This window comes from Beta vulgaris, chromosome 3 (assembly GCF_026745355.1).
Source record: "Beta vulgaris subsp. vulgaris cultivar EL10 chromosome 3, EL10.2, whole genome shotgun sequence".
Lineage (NCBI taxonomy): Eukaryota > Viridiplantae > Streptophyta > Magnoliopsida > Caryophyllales > Amaranthaceae > Beta > Beta vulgaris.
The window spans coordinates 49062894-49083835 of record NC_079204.1 but is presented as its reverse complement, the minus strand read 5'-3'; the positions used below and the strand labels follow the sequence as shown (position 1 = coordinate 49083835).

The 20942-nt window shown below is 36.8% G+C and overlaps 4 protein-coding genes across 4 annotated transcripts; 2 read left to right on the top strand and 2 right to left on the bottom strand.

The window, feature by feature from the left end:
- The first annotated feature begins 35 nt into the window (after positions 1–35).
- Positions 36–1466, top strand: LOC130590839 (uncharacterized). Its single transcript, XM_057393414.1, has one exon. It carries the CDS (start codon positions 36–38, stop codon positions 1464–1466), a length of 1431 nt encoding a protein of 476 aa, XP_057249397.1.
- Positions 1467–1573: 107 nt separating this feature from the next.
- On the top strand, positions 1574–5539 carry LOC130590838 (uncharacterized). The gene has a single exon (XM_057393413.1). It carries the CDS (start codon positions 1574–1576, stop codon positions 5537–5539), a length of 3966 nt encoding a protein of 1321 aa, XP_057249396.1.
- Positions 5540–13629: 8090 nt separating this feature from the next.
- Positions 13630–14855, bottom strand: LOC125495746 (uncharacterized). Its single transcript, XM_048640560.2, has 2 exons — positions 14461–14855; positions 13630–13940 (listed from the first exon to the last, which is right to left on the bottom strand). The coding sequence occupies exons 1-2, from the start codon at positions 14740–14742 to the stop codon at positions 13659–13661; spliced, it is 564 nt and encodes a 187-aa protein (XP_048496517.1). The 5' UTR covers positions 14743–14855; the 3' UTR covers positions 13630–13658.
- Positions 14856–16547: 1692 nt separating this feature from the next.
- LOC125495921 (protein FAR1-RELATED SEQUENCE 5-like) lies at positions 16548–18405 on the bottom strand. Its single transcript, XM_048640693.2, has 2 exons — positions 17757–18405; positions 16548–17060 (listed from the first exon to the last, which is right to left on the bottom strand). The coding sequence occupies exons 1-2, from the start codon at positions 18379–18381 to the stop codon at positions 16657–16659; spliced, it is 1029 nt and encodes a 342-aa protein (XP_048496650.2). The 5' UTR covers positions 18382–18405; the 3' UTR covers positions 16548–16656.
- Between the last annotated feature and the right edge of the window lie 2537 nt (positions 18406–20942).

Here is a 20942-nt window from a genome sequence, read left to right as displayed (position 1 = left end):
GCCCTAACCCTAGGGCTTGATTTCTTCGACCATCCATGGCTGGAGAACTCATAGAACAGTGTAGAAACCTTCGAATAAATGACGCGGAATCTCAAATTCTTGAAATTAGCGAACTGGATGACGGAATTGATGAGGACCAAGTCTCTTTGGTTCTTGTAGGACGATTGGTGACGGAACGGAGCTTCAATATTGAAGCTTTTAAAAGAACTATGATTCAAGCCTGGGGGGTTAATAAACGAATGGTGATACGGATGATAGGTGCGAATCGGTTTGTATTTCAATTTTTTCATTGGCGAGACAAGGAGAAAGTGCTGGAAGGAAGACCTTGGTGTTTTGAGAACCAACTCTTGATCTTGAATGCCATAGATGGCGAGGACCAACCGGCCGATGTACCTTTAACCCATTCACCTTTCTGGATTCGACTAAAAAATCTTCCTTTTAATTACAGATCCGCTACGGTTTGTCGGGCGATTGCGGGGAAAATTGGGCAGGTGATGGAGTTGGAGGATGATGCTTTGTTTCTTGATAACTACCGAAGGGTGCGTGTGATGATTGACGTGGCGCAACCTTTGTGTCGTTACCAGGAAATACAAGGGAAAGATGGGCGAGTTTTCCGTATAGATGTGGCGTATGAACGCTTACCTTTCTTTTGCTTCTTATGCGGGACTATAGGGCATGGGGAGAAAGAATGTGTGAATGTTGATGACGATGAGCCAGAACAATGTATGGGATGGGGAAAGACTTTGCGGGCCACGCCCAGGCGAGGTGTTACCAGAATGCAGGAGGAAATGGAGGAAATTAAAGCTTGTAGGAAGGCTTTGTTCGTTGCTAAGCCTAGAAACTCTAGGACTGTTGCAAAATCTGGAAGTGAGCTGCAAGGTGAAGGGGAGGAGGTAGATATAGTGAGTAGTGAGAGAGGGGTGGTGAATGTTGGGCAGGGGGAAGTGGGGAGTGAGAAGCAATTGTCGGTTAAGGGGAGTGTAACCAGTGACAATGTGGGGAGACTGACGAATGTGGAGGAGACAGGTGGTAAAGTGGGGCCTAAGAAGAGGGTTATGTGCACGGATGAGGGGACAAGGGATAAGGCATTTAATGCTGGTGGGTCACGTATGGTTAATGTGGAATTTATTGGTGTGGGGGAGCATAGCACTGAAGACATGGGTTTAAAGGAGGCTAGAGGGGGTGTTGGTTTGACTAAAATAGGGGCAGGCCCTTCGTCTGGGGCAGCAGATGGAGGGATGAAGCTAGGGCGTAAGTGGAAAAAGGTAGCGCGGGAAAAGGGAGATGCTATAGAAGGAGTTGAACTGGATTATGTGCTACTTGAATCAGGAGGGAAAAGGGGTAGAGAGGTGTTGAGTGGGGAGTCTGAGGTTCTGGGAGATACAGGGAAGCGTAGAAATACGGAGAAAATATCTGGATGGCGTGAGGCGGGATCTGCAGACGAGCAGACCCGCCCAGCTCAATGAGTCTACTCTGCTGGAACTGTCGAGGGATGGGCAACCCTTGGTCAGTTCGTAGACTTCGAAAATGGAGTCGTGAAGTTGCCCCCGACTTGATTTTCTTGTCGGAAACTATGGTTACGAGAGACAGAGTTGAGCGACTCAAGGATTCGATTCACTGCTCGAATGCTTTTGGGGTCTCAAGTCAAGGTCGTTCTGGTGGTCTTTGTGTTTTCTGGAGGGAGGAGAAAATTAGTTTTAACCTCGTTTCCTTTTCCCAACATCATATATGTGGGGATGTGGTAACAAATAACGGTGTGGAGTGGAGATTTGTGGGACTTTATGGATGGGCGGAGGGGTCTATGAAACATCAGACGTGGACTCTTATTCGTCATTTATGTGAGGAGACGGGGCTTCCTATTATTTTTGGGGGAGATTTTAACGAGATATTATCCTATGATGAGAAGGAAGGGGGAGCGAATACTGAACGAAGGGAAATAACACATTTTCGTGAAGTGATGGATTCATGCAGATTGCGAGATCTTGGCTATGAGGGCCAGTGGTGGACATGGGAACGGGGGAGGTCTAGTAATACACGGGTAAGGGAAAGATTGGATAGGTTTGTGGCGACGTCGGACTGGCTGGAGTTGTTCCCACAGGCTACTGTAACACACTTATTACGCTATAAGTCGGATCATTGTCCCATAGTGGTTCGCCTTTCACCTCGAAGGAAGCACCAGGGAGCTGGCCGTAGGGGCTTTAAATTTGAGACGGCTTGGCTATTGGAGGAGGGGTGTGAGCGGACTGTGAAGGAGGCGTGGGAGCAAGGAGCGGGCAAGAATGTGGTGGCGAGGATTGAGGAGGTGGCGGGGGGTTTATTGCGGCGGAGTGGTAAAAGCTTGAATAATTTGGCGAAGCAGGTGGAGCAGACCGAAAAGGCCCTTAAGGTGGCGCAACAAAGAAGAATCACACAAGATAGCTGTATGGAGTGCAATAATCTTGAAACAAAGCTGGATGATCTGATTAGTAAACAGGAGGCCTACTGGTATTTGCGGTCGCGTGTATCGGAAGTTAGGGATGGGGACAGAAATACGAACTATTTTCATCACAAGGCCTCCCAACGACGGTCCCGTAACAAGATGAAGGGTCTTTATGATGAGGAAGGTGTATGGCAGGAGGATGAGGATAAGCTGGAAGAAATAGTAGTGTCCTATTACAGTAAGTTGTTTTCTTCGACGGAGCCTAGGGTACCTGATACGCAGCGTGTCTTACAGCATATGGGAAGATGTGTCTCGCATGAAATGAATATGGAGCTGACGAAACCGTACACAAAAGTTGAGATTTTTGAGGCACTCCAGCAAATGCACCCATGTAAAGCGCCCGGCCCGGATGGTATCCATGCACTTTTCTTTCAAAAATTCTGGCATATAGTAGGTGACGAACTGTCCGAGTTTGTGATTGATATTTTGCATGGCTCTGTCATTCCTGAGTATGTCAACAACACCAACATTGTCATGATTCCTAAAATAAAAGATCCTACCGAAGTAGCTCATTATAGGCCTATCAGCTTATGTAATGTGGTGTATAAATTAGTTTCCAAAGCTATGGTTATCAGACTAAAAAATATTCTCCCTGAACTGGTCTCTGAAAATCAAAGTGCGTTTGTCCCTGGAAGACAAATTACAGATAATGCACTAATAGCTATGGAATTGTTCCATAGTATGAAGTATAGGAATAAATGCAGGAGAGGTGTGATTGCTATGAAACTAGATATGAGTAAGGCATATGATAGGGTGGAATGGGGTTTTCTGCAGAAATTGTTGCTGACAATGGGGTTTGATGGTAGATGGGTGAATCTGATAATGAATTGTGTTTCATCAGTAAACTACTCTTTTGTGATTAATGGCCGAGTGAAAGGTGCAGTGAGGCCTTCTCGGGGGCTTAGGCAGGGGAATCCCCTATCCCCCTACCTGTTCATACTAGTAGCAGATGCTTTTTCTCGTATGCTTCTTTCTGCAGTTCAGGAAAAAAGAATTCACGGAGCAAGGGCGAGTCGAGGTGGGCAGGAGATTTCTCACCTTCTTTTTGCAGATGACAGTCTACTTTTTGCAAGGGCTAACCGACAGGAATGCTTAGAAATAGTTGATTTACTCAACAAATATGAAGCAGCATCTGGGCAGAAAATAAATTATGATAAGTCGGAAGTTTCCTTCAGCAAAGGGGTTAGTACTACACAAAAAGAAGAATTGATGAATCTTTTGAAGATGAGACGAGTGGATAGACATGAGAAGTATCTGGGGATTCCTACTGTGGCGGGGAGATCGAAAAAAGCTGTTTTTGGAGCTCTTTTGGATAGAATTTGGAAGAAATTGCAGGGCTGGAAGGAAAAGTTGTTATCACGAGCAGGGAAAGAAGTTCTTTTAAAATCGGTCATTCAGGCAATGCCTACCTACCTGATGGGAGTGTACAAGTTCCCAAGCTGGGTGACAAATGCTATCTCGACGGCTATGGCACGCTTCTTCTGGGGACAAACTGAAGGGAGGCGACGGGTGCATTGGAGGAGCTGGAAATCCATGTGTGAGCTCAAATGTCTGGGTGGTTTAGGGTTCAAGGATCTAGAGGTCTTCAACGATGCGTTACTTGGGAGGCAAGCTTGGAGGATAATGAAGGGGGATAATACACTTCTTGGCAAGGTCATGAAGGCCAAGTACTACCATCAGAGTACTTTTCTGGAGGCATCACTTGGCTATTCTCCGAGTTTTGCATGGAAAGGCATTTGGGGCGCTAAAGCACTAGTTAAGGAAGGGATGATTTGGCGAGTGGGGAATGGTGAGATGATTAATGTGTGGCGGGACCCGTGGATTGCGGATGAAGATGGGAGATTTATCTCTAGTCCTATGGTTGATAATGTCCGACAGGTTAAAGATTTGATGATGGCCGGATCATCGACGTGGAATATAGACCTTATAACTCGAGTCTTTAACGAAAGAGATACAAAATGTATTCTTGCTCTCCCTCTAAGTGAACAAAGCAAGGAGGATGTTATCACATGGGCTTTCACAAAAGACGGTGTCTATTCGGTCAAGACGGCCTATATGCTCGGGAAGATGTTTAATCTAGATGGATTTCATGAGGCATGGGTGAAGCTGTGGAAAGTAGAGGTCTCCCCAAAAGTCCGGTTGTTTTTATGGCGCCTCTGTACGGGCACTTTACCTACCCGTGCGCTGCTGCACTACAGACATATGCTTGAACACAACTGCTGCTCATGGTGTGGGGAGGAGGAGACGGTATCGCATGCACTGTTTCTTTGTCCTCGGGTCACGGATTTATGGAGCGAGAGTGGGTGCGAGCAGCTCATTGATGGTGTAGCACAAAAATCGATGCAGGAGGTTGTGGCGAGCTGGGCTACATCGGCCGAAAAGCTGCACAGGAGAGCGATGCTCTTAGCGTGGCATATCTGGATGGAACGAAACGCAAAGGTATTTAACAATGCTCACACAGCCAACCCAATTCTCTTAGCAAGAGTTCAGCGAGCCATAGAGGAGCATGATAAATATGCGAAGAGAATCTATGGATTGCAAAGTAGGGGTGGTGTGGAGAGCGCAAAAATCTGGAAGGCTCCCTTGCGAGGGGTGGTTAAGCTAAATTGTGATGCTTCTCTTGCTTGTGAAGGATGGGTGGGGTTGGGAGTTGTAGCAAGGGACAGTGATGGAAAAGTCTTATTTGCAGCTTCGAGGCGTGTGCGAGCGCATTGGCCTGTGGAAATAGCGGAAGGGAAGGCGATTCTCATGGCGGTTCGGCTGGCAAGAAGATTCGGATATGCAAATGTGGTGCTGGAATCGGATAGCAAAGTACTTATTGCGCGTCTCTCGAAAGCCATGGTCTATTTCTCCGACTTAGATGCTGTTTTAGATGATATTCTAATGTCTAGTAGTTGTTTTAACTCTTTGAGTTGGTCTCATGTTAAAAGGGATGGCAATGCTGTAGCTCATCACCTTGCAAAGATAGTACCTTTTGGGATAGAACAAGTATGGGAAAACCATAGTCCTATGGAGGTTGAACCATATGTTTTTATGGACTTTTTGTCTAAAGATGAATGAGAATGGTGCTATCTTTTCCTTTCAAAAAAAAAATATAAAGGAGGAAAGGAAGTGGCTGCTTACAGAAGATTTGCTTTGTGAAGGCAATGAGCTAAAAGATAAGGTGAAGAAGATGATCGGTAGTAAAGTATGGGGGTAGTAGTAAAGTTAGGCCTTTAAAAGACATTTTGGGTTCTATAGGACGCAAAGGGTTTGGGGGTGTGAATTTTTTGGGTCAGGACGCAAATGGTTCGGGTGGTGTGAATATTTTGGGTTATATATGAGATATCGTGTGTTTTTTTGGGGTAAGCTATGCCATATCGTACGTTTTGAGATATCGTGTAACATGTTTAAATGTAAATGTTTTTATTTTTAATTTTGGTGTAACATGTTTAAATGTTTGTTTAGGTGGACATACTTGTTCGTTGGCTTCTTGGGCATTCATTTTTGTGTAGCTTCACTTCATTTATTCCATCAAGTGGACATGTGAGGACAAATTGATAATGTAGCAAACATAATTAAATAACAAAGTGAAAATGTCGTAAACATATAATTAAATAACAAAGTGAAAATGTGGTAGCAAATTTATTGAAATAAGTAAAGTACTTAGCAAACATAATTAAATAACAAACTGAAAATGTCGTAGCAAATTTATTGAAATAAGTACTTTGGGTAGAAGAAGTTCATAAAATAATCAATAAGGTTATAATGTACGTTACTAGTAAATACGAACAGTTTGTATGTTGCAAAATAATCCCAATGGGCCTATAGCGAATTCGGCCCGTCTAAGTGGTAGAGTAGAAGATAATACAACACGCGCTTCTCGACGTGTTCTTCCATCTGTATCCTCTTTTGTGAGGAAGATACGGATGTTTATTAGTCCGGTCCAATACATACCAAGACTTGGTTGCACCATCCTTCCACTACTTCGCACTTGATGAACGTGACCCCTCGTTCCTCGTACGGAGCTGCCAACTACGTCAGTAACCTCATTTGTGATGATGATAGCGGAGTTGTATTGATTAGCTAATTCAATAAGAGTAGTATTCACTTTCGCAGAAAAGTACTCCTTGCTGTTATATCATTAGTACTAAAATAAGAGCGGCATAGGGCCGTTATTGAATCGAGTACCAGTAGGCGTATAGGTCGAGTAGTAAGTAAGGAATTCTCCATTAGGGTTTTAAGATTGTCTAGGACAACAATCATTTCCTCGGGGGAATTAACTTGTTTCACAATGATGTTGTCTAAGGGATTCTCACCTGAATCATAAATTGTGCGACATTTAGTTGCTAACTAGTTATTAGGCCCGGGCTATGCCTCGGGTTCGAAAAAGTTTCATTTATTAATACTGTATTTTGATATGATAACACTAAATGCAATTTGGTCTAGTGGTTAAAACTTTAGTATATGAACTTGAGGTCACGGGATCAAAACATATACTATGCAATTTCTAATTTTTTTATTCTACATGGATTACATGAACTAAAACTCCTTAGGGAGAGCGCCACGTGGCATCGTTCCTGGTTTATGCACGCCTTTTAATATATTAGTATAGATGTGTTGGCTCTAGTTGATGGAAAAGGCCCACTTGTGTTTAAGTATATAGATCCACAGTAAAGACCACCAAGTCTTGGTGGCAATTGTGCACACATTACAGCTTGTAGGCATAATTGGGTTTTACCTGTTGCGTTCTCGCCACAAACCTCGGTAATGGAGCGTGTTGCAATGCCGCCGTTTAGTATTTCGTCGATAGAATTACAATGTAGAGAATTTTTTGCCGTTGACATGGCTTTACCTTAATTTTAGACGTTTCGTTTTCGCATATATATTGTATTTACAATATTTTTATGGAATGAAGGTATTGTATTTAGAATGTTTTTATGGAATGAAGCTATTGTATTTAGAATGTTTTTATGGAATGATATAGTTATATTACATATGCAAGTTATATTTATAGGCAAATATAGAAAAAACAAAATACCTTGAAACGTTTGTGTTAAAAAATAAATGAAGTGAATTTGGGCATGTGGTGGTGGGAAGAAGGCCCACGGCCAATTTTTTAAAAAAAAAAATTGAAGAGCTAAAGCCCGCCAGCTGTGCCCACGGACTAATTTTAAAAAAAAAAATTCAAGAGCTAAAGCCCGCCAGCTGTTTGACACAATACGCCAGCTGGTGTTTTAGCCCGAAAAGGTGCAGACCTTGCACGCAAGCCCACAACAAATCTGCTACAACACGCCTCCTATTTCTAGAGAATTGGGCTTGCTACATCATCCCATCACATTATATGAGACCTATATTTGTAGACCTTCTTTTTGCAGACCCATCATATCTATGAATTATTTACACAGCATATGTTTAAAAAAAAAAATTAAAGGTGATGTGAATTTAAAAAACATACATATAGTGGATTAAGTTCTTACAATTGCAAAAACATAAGTTGTTACAATTAACATTAGAGTAACGTTGATTTCATAAGAAAAAACATACAATTAAACTAACGCTTATGGAATTAAGATAATTGTAATTAAGATAATTCCTCCACAGTGCATCACAGTCCCTGCAAAAATTATTAACAAGAAAAATGTTAATAGGTATAAAAATTTGTAACTTTTGAAAAAACCAACACATATATTTATAACGTTACCTTGAAAATGATCTTCATTCTTATAATTCCCATAAACGTTGTTGGTAATCTGTTCATAGCTAGTTTTGTGGGGTCCCACATAACCACCGTACCTCCGGTTTCACGAAGTCCCGAGGCGGCCTCCTACCTCATATTGGCCCCCCCTTGACGAGACCATAAATAATCAAATTGATTGGGGGTCGCTCGGGTTTCGAAAAGTACAATTAAACGAGGCCTATGGTTGTGAATGGTTTCCAAAAGATTATTTATAAATCCCGGTCTTGTAATTCCTCTCGTACTCCAAACAATAATTGGACTATGTAGTGCAATATTTGGGGAATGGTTGTTGAGCATCGGGTGGATCTTAACGAAATTGAAAGGCCGATAGAACCCATCTTTCCTGACAACCATTTCCGTAATGAGGACATTGATCTGGTTGAATTCCTCAATTACATGTAGGATCTCCATGGCATCTTCATATGTAGCTATTACCACATTACATGGCCTTCTTAGGAGAGCTAAAATTCTCCCTCTGTTGTACATAATGGGGTAAGGGTCCATCACATTTTCAAATTCCCGTGGGACAATATGATCTTCAACGCATTGCATGTCAAGTTTCACCATCTGCCACCTTATCAAAACTCGCGCGGGTGCTGGAACCCCTCCTAAATCACTTAAAGAAGGTACGTACGCGTGCCTCACATAACCATCAGGACCAACCATGTAGAGTGGCAACATGTGGGTAGGCCATGAACAGAAAGGATTCCTCATTAAGTGTCGCACTTGATGAGCATTCAAGTAGACCCGATTTTCCTCAGCAACATCTCTTGGTTGGTGGTAAAAGTAACGATGTTGGTTGACATTAATATGAGGTGCCTCCCTAGTGACCGGCGAACGAATAATCATTGAGTCCTCCTCTTTCCGGACAAGACATACAAAGAGACCTGCCAACATTGGTGGCCTTTGCCTTACCACCATAACTCCGGCCGGTTCATAGTGGAAATTTTGTGGTGGAGGAACCATGGGATATTGGTTTGAATTAGTTTTGAAGTGGTTTAAATAATTGTCAATATGAGGGGGGTGGCAAAGGCTTTAACTATATATAACAAGTGACATATTGGAAGTTGGGCCCCATCTTTTAGGTTGTGAGGACCTATTGGCATTATATAATCTAAAGGGATTAGCAAAGCGATTGCAAGTAGAAGTAATATGCAAGGGTCTACTGGTTCTTCGAGTAGTGTTGGTCGGAAAAAAAATCCAATTAGATGCTATCATCGCCGGCAAGCTAATATTCGGACCGCCAATGGGGGCCCTAACGCCGGAAGAAAATTCTATGGTTGTGCAGCATGGCCTGTAAGCATTTTTTTTTTTTATCATATTAAGTCTTGTTTAATTTTTATTATGTTACATGCATTTTATTGTCTAATTATAATTATATTTATTTTTAATAGTCGGATGATTGTGGCTTTTTCATTTGGGAGGACGATTTACACTCTCATTTAACAAATGAACATATGAAGAACAAAGATGCAATTATAGAGCAACCTACAGAGGTAAACAGGAAATTACAAGCTAAGGTGCATCAATTGAAGGAAAAAAAAAATGTTTTGGAGAAGACAAACAAAGATCATCAATTGAAGATGGAGGCCATGGCTAGTAGGGAGAAGATATTGCTTATTAGTTGTCTACTATCAATGTTATTGTTGTTTCTTATGATTCGGGTTTAGATTATGGTTGTTAGGAGTCGGGTTCGGTTTATGCTTTACTAATGTACTACTGTTGGGGACCTCGTTATGTTATTATATGATATGATTCATATTACTTCTATATGAGATATGATTACTGCTATATGAGATATGATTACTGCTATATGAGATATGATTCTTAGAACAACTGATATGATTAACATTAACAGATACACATTAAGAGATATGATTCACATTAACAACTAAAAACGAAGCATTTCTACTTCTTAAGCATTTCCAAAAGCTTGCAAAAGATGATCACAACTTAGTTGTATCTTACTTACACACACCATTTAGCAATTCATAACCTACTTTTATGATAGTTGTCCAAAAAAAAACAAAAGCACATAGCCAATTCTAGTTATCCAAATCGGCTCGCGAGTGGGGTCATGAACATAATTAATCTTCAATGCTGGCCGCAGCTACAAAAAAGCAACAACGTACGAAATCGTTAGAATGATAAGTTCGAATGATGATATTAGATCTACATTTCATATTTTTGTTAATACTATTTTACTATTTAAATAAAACCAACATGTCTTTTTATAAGATCTAATTATATTGTATAATTTTTTATCAATCAAGGAAAAATAAAAATGTTAATGTAAAATTCTTATAAAAAAAAACTAAATGTTAATGCAAATTGTTCCGCGCATCAAAGAATTAATACGTATAATAACAACACCACAAATAACTTTAAATTACCAATAAGCCGGAAAAGTCAATCATCAAAAGTAACTAATTAGTGAATCATACTTACCTCAAAAGTCTTGAGCATGATAGGCTATCTCTTCAGAGTCTTCATCATCAAAGACTTCTTCCTTAACATTAAGGTAGATAGTGGTTCCTCTTTCGCTAGCATAGTCTTCAATGCTTCGAACCTCAGTTTTTTTTGCTTTGCCTTTCTCTTTAGATGGAATTTTTTCCTTTGGTGGTTGTTTTTTCTGGCTCGCTTGAACATCATAACTGTGCTTGCATTTTTTTTGTGCATTTCCCTTTTTTTTTCCCTGAAACGCTAAAGGTAGACCTACAAGGGGGTGTATCAAAAATAGCCTCCATAAGTTCTATCGTTTCTTTCAATGTTTCGTACGTTTCTTCGCTCAGTAGTTCAGTGGCTTCGCCGGAATAGAACATCTTCCAGGCGTATGGGGTGCCATCAGTGATTGAATTGCCAAGAAGAGTGCATAAATGACGTTCTTGCTTAGTTGTGCCTGCTTCTCTAAGTTCTTTTGTAATTTTCAAGAAGAGTGCCATCAGTGGGTTTAGGGAGGGCGGTGGTGGGGTGTTTTCGGTGGGTGTTTTCGGTGGGTGTAGAAAATAGTGAAGAAGATGAGAGAGGAGAGAGACGATGTGAGATGAAGGAGCTGAAAAAAGTTAATTAGTTGTAATTGACTAATTAATAAACTTCTGTTAACAACAGTAAGGGGGAAGAAATATTCATTAACTCACTTATTAATTAACTTCGGTTTTCAAGAGTAGTGGGAAGAAATAAATATTCAAATAATATTTAGAGAAAAATAATACGTTGACTTATAACTCATATTCGTCTACTTATACTCAACTTATATTCGTCTACTACTCAGTATTTTAACTTATATTATATTCACTTATATCATGTTCGTCTACTTCTATATTAAATTCACTATATCATATTCGTCTACTTCTATATCATATCGTGCAGGTTTATATATGTCTAATACTCACTATTCTATATCATATCAATTCTATCATTTTTAGTATTATATGATTATATGTCTAATACTCACTATTTTCTAATGTTTTGTTCATTATATATTTATTCATTTCCAATACCCTATTATTTCGAATTTTGTAGTATTATAATATTGTCTATGTATAATATTATAGTATATTCATAGTATTAGTATTATAGTATTTTCAATGTATAATCATACTATTATGATGGTATTATGGTATTGTCTATACATAACACTACTATTATGTATAGTATTATATGTATAGTATAATGGTATTATCTATGTATAATCATAGTATTATATGTATAGTATAATGGTTTTGTCTATGTATAATCACACTATTATGATATAGTATTTTATGTTTATTATAATGGTATTGTCTATGTATAAGAAAACTATTATATGTATAGTATAATGGTATTGTTTATGTATAATCATACTATTACACTTATTTAATAATACTATTACACTTATGTTTATTATGATATAGTATAGTATTATACTATTTCATTTGTATAATCATATCATATCGTATTTGCAATTTAATAACTACATTACTATGTTATATTCTATTATATGTTATCATATCGTATCTGTAACCTATGCTGTCATATTACACTTATTTAATATCATATCATGCAAGAAGTTTATCATATCTAATATATGGTGAATAAGGTCCGATAAGTTCAATAACTTTCTTAGATATATAACCATAGTATACAATCTTTATTATTATTATATCTATTATTATAGTATTATAGTGATGTGAGTACTATAGTATTATGTTCAACTTTAAAAAGTAAGGTCCAATAACATGGTATGGTATAAATATTAATAATAATAACAATTGAAGACTATTGGAAGATATAAATGTTAATAATAACAATTGAAGACTATTAGATTATAATTATTCATGGTAATAAATGGTAATAAGTTTCAATAAGTTTCAATCACGTCAATAAGGTCAAATAAGTTTCAATCAGGTATACTATTAGTGTTCAAAAACTTGAATAGAACGCTATAGTGTGTAATTACTTTATAGCATAGTACGACAAGGAGTATTATTACAGTATACTATTAGTGTCTATTACTACCACAATGTCCAATAATTAATGTCATATAATGAAGGTTTATCATATCTTTTATAGTATATCCTTACACATATTATACAAACTTTCAAAAGCGTGCGTGACACTCTTTTAGTATGTCCTTAGATATATAACAATAGTACACAGTTTTATAGTTTATCATATCTTTTGACTTTTATATCATATCATGGGGCTTTTATATCAGACCACTAGACTTAGATATCATATCAGTTTATATCTATATCATACTCTTAAGGGACAGACCACCAACTTCTCAACTATTCTACTACTTTACCCTTATTCCTTTTCTATCCCTTATTAGTTGATCCCTTAAAAAAAATTGGGAGAATAAAAAAAAAAATTAAGCCTAAAAGGGAGGACAAAATAACATAAGAGCCACAGGATTCGAACCTGCGACCATCAATGCAGAACAAATAGGAATATTTATGCCTGCCTTACCGCTAAGCTACAACACCATTAATTGATATATTATGCTGCGTTTTGTATATGTTATTTAATTTTTTTCGGCCAGTTTCTCTATTTCACCCCATCCCAAACTGATATGATTCATTACCCATACTGATATGATTCATTAGCCATACTGATATGATTTTGTACACAACTGATATGATTTTGTACACACGTACTAATATGATCATTACACAACTTTTATTGTTTCGAATTGTTTCGAATATAACCGACTATAATACATTACTTTTGAGTTACATAATAACTCATTTCACCTTCCTTCACAAAACTTATGAGTTACATATACTAATACATTAGACTTCATATACTAATACATTACTTATGACTTCATATACTAATACATTACTTATGACTTCATATACTAATACATTAACAAAACACATACATTACTAAATCATAAGAGTTACATATATACTAACTTAACTTATGAGTTACATATATTAATTGGACCTTCACATAATCGTACTTAGATTTACAATCTTAACCTCCCAAATAATTTATAACTACGTAGATGACGTCCCCATCAAGAACACCTTGACTATCAAAGGTACCTTCAAGGTCAACACGTGCCTGTTCATGGTACAAAGAAACAATAGTGGGCTCTATTCCCTCCATAGAAGCCCACAACATAGCAAGTCTTTGTAGTTTAGAAGTGCATTTCATCCGGAATATCCTTACGGTGGGCTTCGTTTGTAGATCACGCATTGTAACGAAGTAATAGTCGCGATCAATGTCCACATCAGCGGCAACACTTTTTCCTGACTGTAGTAAACTTTAGTGTTTAGTCCAATTTTCAAAGTAAGTAACATGGAAACACATAAAACACTAACATGAATTTTCAACATAATTTATAATTGAAATAATTTTTTTTTAATATAACTTTTTAAGTTTTTTACATTTCACCTTCTCTAATTCAATTTCTTTTTAACTAATAATATATGAACTAACAACATGCCTACTTACTAACATATTTATAATTCATTCACATAATTTCTTTTTAATATAACATTTTCAGTTTTTTATATTTCACCATCTCTAATTCAATTTCTTTTTTAACTAATAATATATCAACTAACAACATGCCTAGTTACTAACATATTTAGAATTCATTCACATTATTTTTTTTTAATATAACTTTTTAAGTTTTTTACATTTCACCTTCTCTAATTCAACATGCCTACTTACTAACATATTTATAATTCACATCATTTTTTTTTTCTCTCTAAACACATAATTTTTTTTTCAAACAAACTACATAATATAACTTTTTTCACATAGTTACCTTTGAATAAGCTAGCACGAGCTCAGTGTCATCAAACCCGTAAACAAAGGAATTTGTGTCCGGTCTTAAGAACTGACCCCTACACATGAGGTAGAGGTCATCGGGGTCCACCCCTACGTGTGTAGCGTAAAACGAATATAACTCCGCAAGTGGAGTATGTACACCCAACACATACGACACACCAAAATCAGCAAGATCTCCTGATTTCACTATTAGTTTTACCACTTTTTCTTCTTCAATATTACCCATCTCACTCATATTAATATTACCCATCTCACTCATATTTTCACTTAGAGAATAAATTAGTAGAAAGCTTTTGTTTTATAAACTTGCGTTTTCCAGTTTTACCACCTTATAAAGACTTTCACTAGTAGGAGTAATTAATGACTTGAACTTACCACCATCTATCAAACTTGAATGCATTCTCTCTAATTTGTTTGCCACTTAAAGAATGAAACCACACGTGCCTAACTAGCCTAGCCCATTTGCAATATTTCTGCCATTTGGTTTCTCATACATTAAGTAGCCCAATTTTGTCATTACACAATCTGGCCCACATTAAAAAACGGCCATAAATGTAACAAAATCTGCCCATAATTCCATTTCATTTCGTTTCTCACATTTCCCCAACTATTTCATTTCTCAATTTTTCCCCAACTATTTTTATGTTTATGTGAAAGCCAAGACTAACATAATTTCCTATATAAAAAATTACACTCTAAATTTCGAAATTTAAAGCACTCAATGTTGTGAAAGTATCACATAATATTCAATGTTGTGACTTCTAAGCAAGCTATATAACAAAACATAATTCTATTTGATGCCCAATAACATTACAAATATAACTGCCCACCCTTTAACATTACAAATATAACTGCAAAATTTAGTGACCACATTACCACAGCTTTTTGTCACCCAAAAATTATACATAACTTCAAACCACATTTCTTCACATTCTTCCAATGCTCAACTGAAGCATATCATTCGAACCAACGTACGATCTACTTGTTTCACCATTGCGACTACCTAACAATCGTGTGAAATATCCTATAGAACCATCTCCATCAACCAACTCAATACCTCCAACGGAGATAGGAAAATCTGGATCCTCCATATTTATCTCCTACAAATATGAAAAATTCTAAAGTTAAAAGTTACATTCTTCTCTAAAAGTTAAAAATATAAAAGTTACATTATATACCTGTGGCACCGCACTTGGTTTAGCCGTCATTCCTGAACATTCTCCTTCGCCTACACCATTCAAGTTCAGCTCCTACCACCCACAAATAATTTCAGTTAATACAACTTAACTTGTACAATTAAACTTCCACCCACTACCACTACCAATTTCTTTACCTTACACCTCGGTGTAGCAACTGCGACATTCAAATCAACCTGGACAAATTATAAAATTTATCACATTACAACAACCAAACATTTATCGCATTACAACCATACCCAAACAACTACATCATAATTTAATAAAACATGTCTAACCAATGTCGATAATTACCTTCTTCCTCCTAAGTCTCTTAGCCGCCTTCGACTTGCTTGCCTTAGAATTCGAAGCTATCTTTCTCTTCGCTTCTTCTGCAACAGATACATACCGCATACCTCGAGTTCGATGTGCAACCTTCTTGCAAGGTGGATCTTTCACATTATGAATGGTGCATCCACAGCAACTTTCCCCTTCTTCTTCTTCCCATTTTGACCCACACATGGAGGACCAAACTCGTTATTCTTCTGCTTAACCACAGATTGGGAGTCATATCTATATCCCCTTCAAGCATCCGCTCATTACCATGGCACTTGTCTCCTCAACCCGCAATTTCATGAGGTCAAACATTTCTACTACAACAGCAATATTCTCCTCAAACTTTGAAGCCTTCTCACAAATTGGAACAAATTTGTCAAAAATATAATCATATCTACGAACCTCATCTGTTTTCGAAGGGTCGTGATAAGCCACCTTAACCCTCGTATGTTTTCTATGAACATCTTTTCTCCACCGCCTAAAAATATATTTTTCTGGGACCTCTAACTGGTCATGAATCTCATATACAAATATAATGTGACGACACATGATTCCATTGCACTCAAATAACTTGCATGCACAACTTACATCCTTTGTACTAGAGTCAAACATAACCTTGTACATCCTCTTTTTTTTTGGAAACAATCTCTTTCCTTGTGTCTTTACATCTTTACCCACACCCTATCTTGAACATAATGTTCCAAAACATTATCTGAAACTACATTCTTTCCCTGCACATTCAAATATAAGGACCTAGTGCACTCTCTTTGAACCTCCTTAAATTTATTGTCAGTGTATATCTTCTGGTATATAGCTTCAACAGAAAAATCAGTTTCAAGTGTCCTCACATACCTGGCTGAATTTGCGTCGTTCTCCTTCTCGTCATTTGCGCGAACCTCCATTGCTTCACAATACCTCTCCGCAAACTCATACAACCGAGTGTGTTTGTTCACATACCCGTCAAAGAAGCTGTTTATACTATCTACTCTTTGTGTAGTCTTCATTCCCGCCCAAAACATGTGTCTCATGTATGCAGGAACCCATATTTCTCTTTCCCGATATAAACCTGTAATATATATTTCGGCTAAAATGTAAGCATGAAATAAAAAATTACATATATGAAGTCCAGTTCAAGATTCAAAGTTTGCAACATAGTATTCAAAATTTATAAATTACATATATGAAGTCCAGTTCAAGATTCAAAGTTTGCAACATAGTATTCAAAATTTATAAATTACATATATGAAGTCCAGTTCAAGATTCAAAGTTTGCAACATAGTATTCAAAATTTATAAATTACATATATGAAGTCCAGTTCAAGTTTCAAAGTTTGAAACATAGTATTCAAAATTTATAAATTACATATATGAAGTCCAGTTCAAGATTCAAAGTTTGCAACATAGTATTCAAAATTTATAAATTACATATATGAAGTCCAGTTCAAGTTTCAAAGTTTGCAACATAGTATTCAAAATTTATAAATTATATATATGAAGTCCAGTTCAAGTTTCAAAGTTTGCAACATAGTATTCAAAATTTATAAATTATATATATGAAGTCCAGTTCAAGTTTCAAAGTTTGCAACATAGGATTCAAAATTTATAAATATCATATATGAAGTCCAGTTCAAGTTTCAAAGTTTAATATGACAGCATGTCTATTTGACAGCAAGAAATTGGTGCTATTAATCTCACCTTATCATAGTATTTAAACACCGTTAATTTAAACACTACACCTAATTTAATAACTACATAAATCTTACCTCCAAGCCAACCATTGTCAACAAGATCATACTTTGCAATTACATTGTTCCAATTCTCCTCAAATTCAGAAGGATCTAAGCTATTATATATGGCATAAAGAAGATCATCCTTAATATCTTGATATTTCTCAAACATGCCTAGTTTTGAGCAAAACTTTTCAGTTATGTGCCACAAACACCATCGATGTCGAGCTTCGGGCATAGATGTAAGCAATGCCTTCCGCATTGCCGCATCTTGATCTGTAAGAATGCCCATTGGACTTTTACCACCCATGCAACTTAGCCATGTAGAGAAAACCCACTCATAAGTCTTCGTATTCTCGTGAGAAATTAATGCACAACCTAGTAAAATACTCTGCCCATGATGATTAACCCCTACAAAGTTAGCAAATGGCAACTCATACTCGTTAGTCAAATACGTTGCATCAAAACAAACCACATCTCCAAACTCTTCATATGCTACTCTACTTCGAGCATCAACCCATAGAATATCTTTTAATGTCATATCGTCATCCAATCTATGCATGCTAAAAAAAATTTGATTGTCAGAACTCATTTTGTTGAAATACTTTAGCATAGCATTCGCATCACCTTCTTTAAGTTTCAACCGTTTCACCTTACTCATTTCATTGCGCAAATCACGTTCAGTTACTACTCAATCCTCTACCCCTTCCTCTCCCTAGCAAGGCATCCGTCAATTTGTGGTATCTTCAACCCCGAGTTATAATCGTTAAAAAGTTTCCTTCTAACATGATTATACAACTCCTCTTTCCTATACATACTAATATATCGAGACTTTGACGGCGTTGGCTCGTGGTTTTTATGTTCATTTATAACTTTCTTAACTTCCCACTCCCCTTCTTCATTACAAGTAGCATACATCATGGCAGTATAATCACATTTCTTTGACTTCTTCGTAGCTAAATCATCATCAATCACAAAATCTGTCACCACCCTACGCCCGTTTACCCGTTTCCTCCTATTCGGCCTACCATAACATTCACAAGTCCATGTTGTATTACGCCTCTTCCTTTCTTCACCTGCTTTTCTTCTATATGCCCCACCCGAACGCACAACCCCAAATCCTTCCTGCTTCCCAAATTTTTTTATAAAAACTATCCACCGCTTCCAAGTTAGGGAATACCATGCCCACAAACGGTGCAGGAACAACCTCAATTGCCCCTATTTTGCACCCACTCACCTTCCCAGTAGGAGTTAAAGCAACAATCTCGTTGCCTTGCACTTCATCTATGCCTTCCACAAGAGCATCTCCCACATACATGTCTCCATTTATTTCAACTAAATCAACATCCTACATGTTAATCACAAACAAACAATACGACAAACTTACATCCACCCATCCTTCAATTATAATACACCAATTCATGATACACAATTTCATACCAAATAACCAGATTCTACATCCTTCAATTATAATACACCAATTCATGATACACAATTTCAAACCAAATAACCAGATTCTACTTCCTTCATTTTTCATACAACAACATCAAAAACAACACATTGCTTTATTTCATAAAATTAATTCTATTTTTCTCATCTCATCTTCACAACATTCATTAATTTAAACAAGTAATACAATTTCTCATCTTCACAACATTCTTCATATCGGGTCTCTCTTTCTATCTTTATTGTTTATGCTTCCATGCAAATTCTTCTACTATTACATGGTTAATGTTTTCATGATTACTGTGCATATAATAAATTTACACATATTTTCCTAAATTTCCAGAACAATTGTAATATAACCTAAATTCATCATTCATCATTCTTAGTCATGTAAAACAAACTAATTAACACATAATTACAAAAATTTAAACCACAATATCTCTTCCTCAATGGAGATCATCTTTCCTTCAACACTTACTCCAGCTCCAGCTTCATCTTCTTCCATCTTCCAAACGGATATATTTCACCTCTTTTTCCCTCTGTTTTGGCGCTGACAACTTTCTCTATTTTATCTTCTTCCAAACAGTATCTCTCTTCTTATATCTCTCCTCTCTCTTTAATTAGTTTCTGTTTTCTCACCTTTTACTTTTTTACCCTTACTTCTCCCTCTAATAGCGAATATCCCCCGGTTATGGGCAACTGTTTGCCCATAACTGTTATGCAAGGACACTTTCTCGTATTGTGATAGTCAGTTTCCGTTCTATATTATATAGAATGTAGTGTTTGACGAGCAAACAAAACATTACAAGAATGAGTGCGACTTTGTATGGGATGCTATGTCGTACTTCCCCGTCTTATGTTCCTACATCGACCTAATTAGCAGACATTTTCACCAGACTTTGGGTAGAACGCATTTTGAGTTCCTTCATTGTATGTTGGCATCAAGATCAAGAAGCTCCAAATGGGGGAAGGTATTAATATTTTGAGATATGTAATTATGTCATTGTGATTTTATGAGATAGCTTGTAGTAAAAGACTAAGATTCAAATATATGCAATGTGTAATCTATCTATCTCTATTATATAAGGGAAGGGGGAGCTATGGTATCCTATTTTGAACTGACTATTTTGCCCTTCTTCCCTTTCTAAATTACAAAAGGAATCTCAAAATTAAAATCGGGACTCAAAAAAACTATCGAAAATTAATTTAACACTCACTCACAAATCACTCACAAATCACTCACAAATCACTCACAAATCACTTTTACAAATCACTCATAATTAAGAAAATCATGTCATAAAAATCATGCAAATCACTCAAATAATCAGGAAACATTATTAAAACTTAAAATTAAAATACAAAGAAAAACTAATAACCTAGAATGTCAATACATACAAAAACATTTACTATAAAAATTTACTTACAAATCACTGTTCTCAAAAACCATTCACAATGACATACTCACAAAAGTTACCTATAAACACAAATTTGAGAAAAGCATAAGATTTTGACGGCGATATCACACATTCATCCATCGACAATTTGCGAACTTCGAAAAAGGTACATAATTCTTTTAACCTTCAAAATTATTTCACATAAATTGAAAAAAAACAATAGCAAATTAGTTGACTGTTATGTAATTAAAAAAATGGAGATGACAACAATAAGTTTAAAAGGGCTTTTATACAATCAGACTTAAATTTAATTCATTTTCATATAAAATAAATTTAGTTTTTTCTAAAAAAAATGCCAATATTAAAAAAAATTCCCATAACT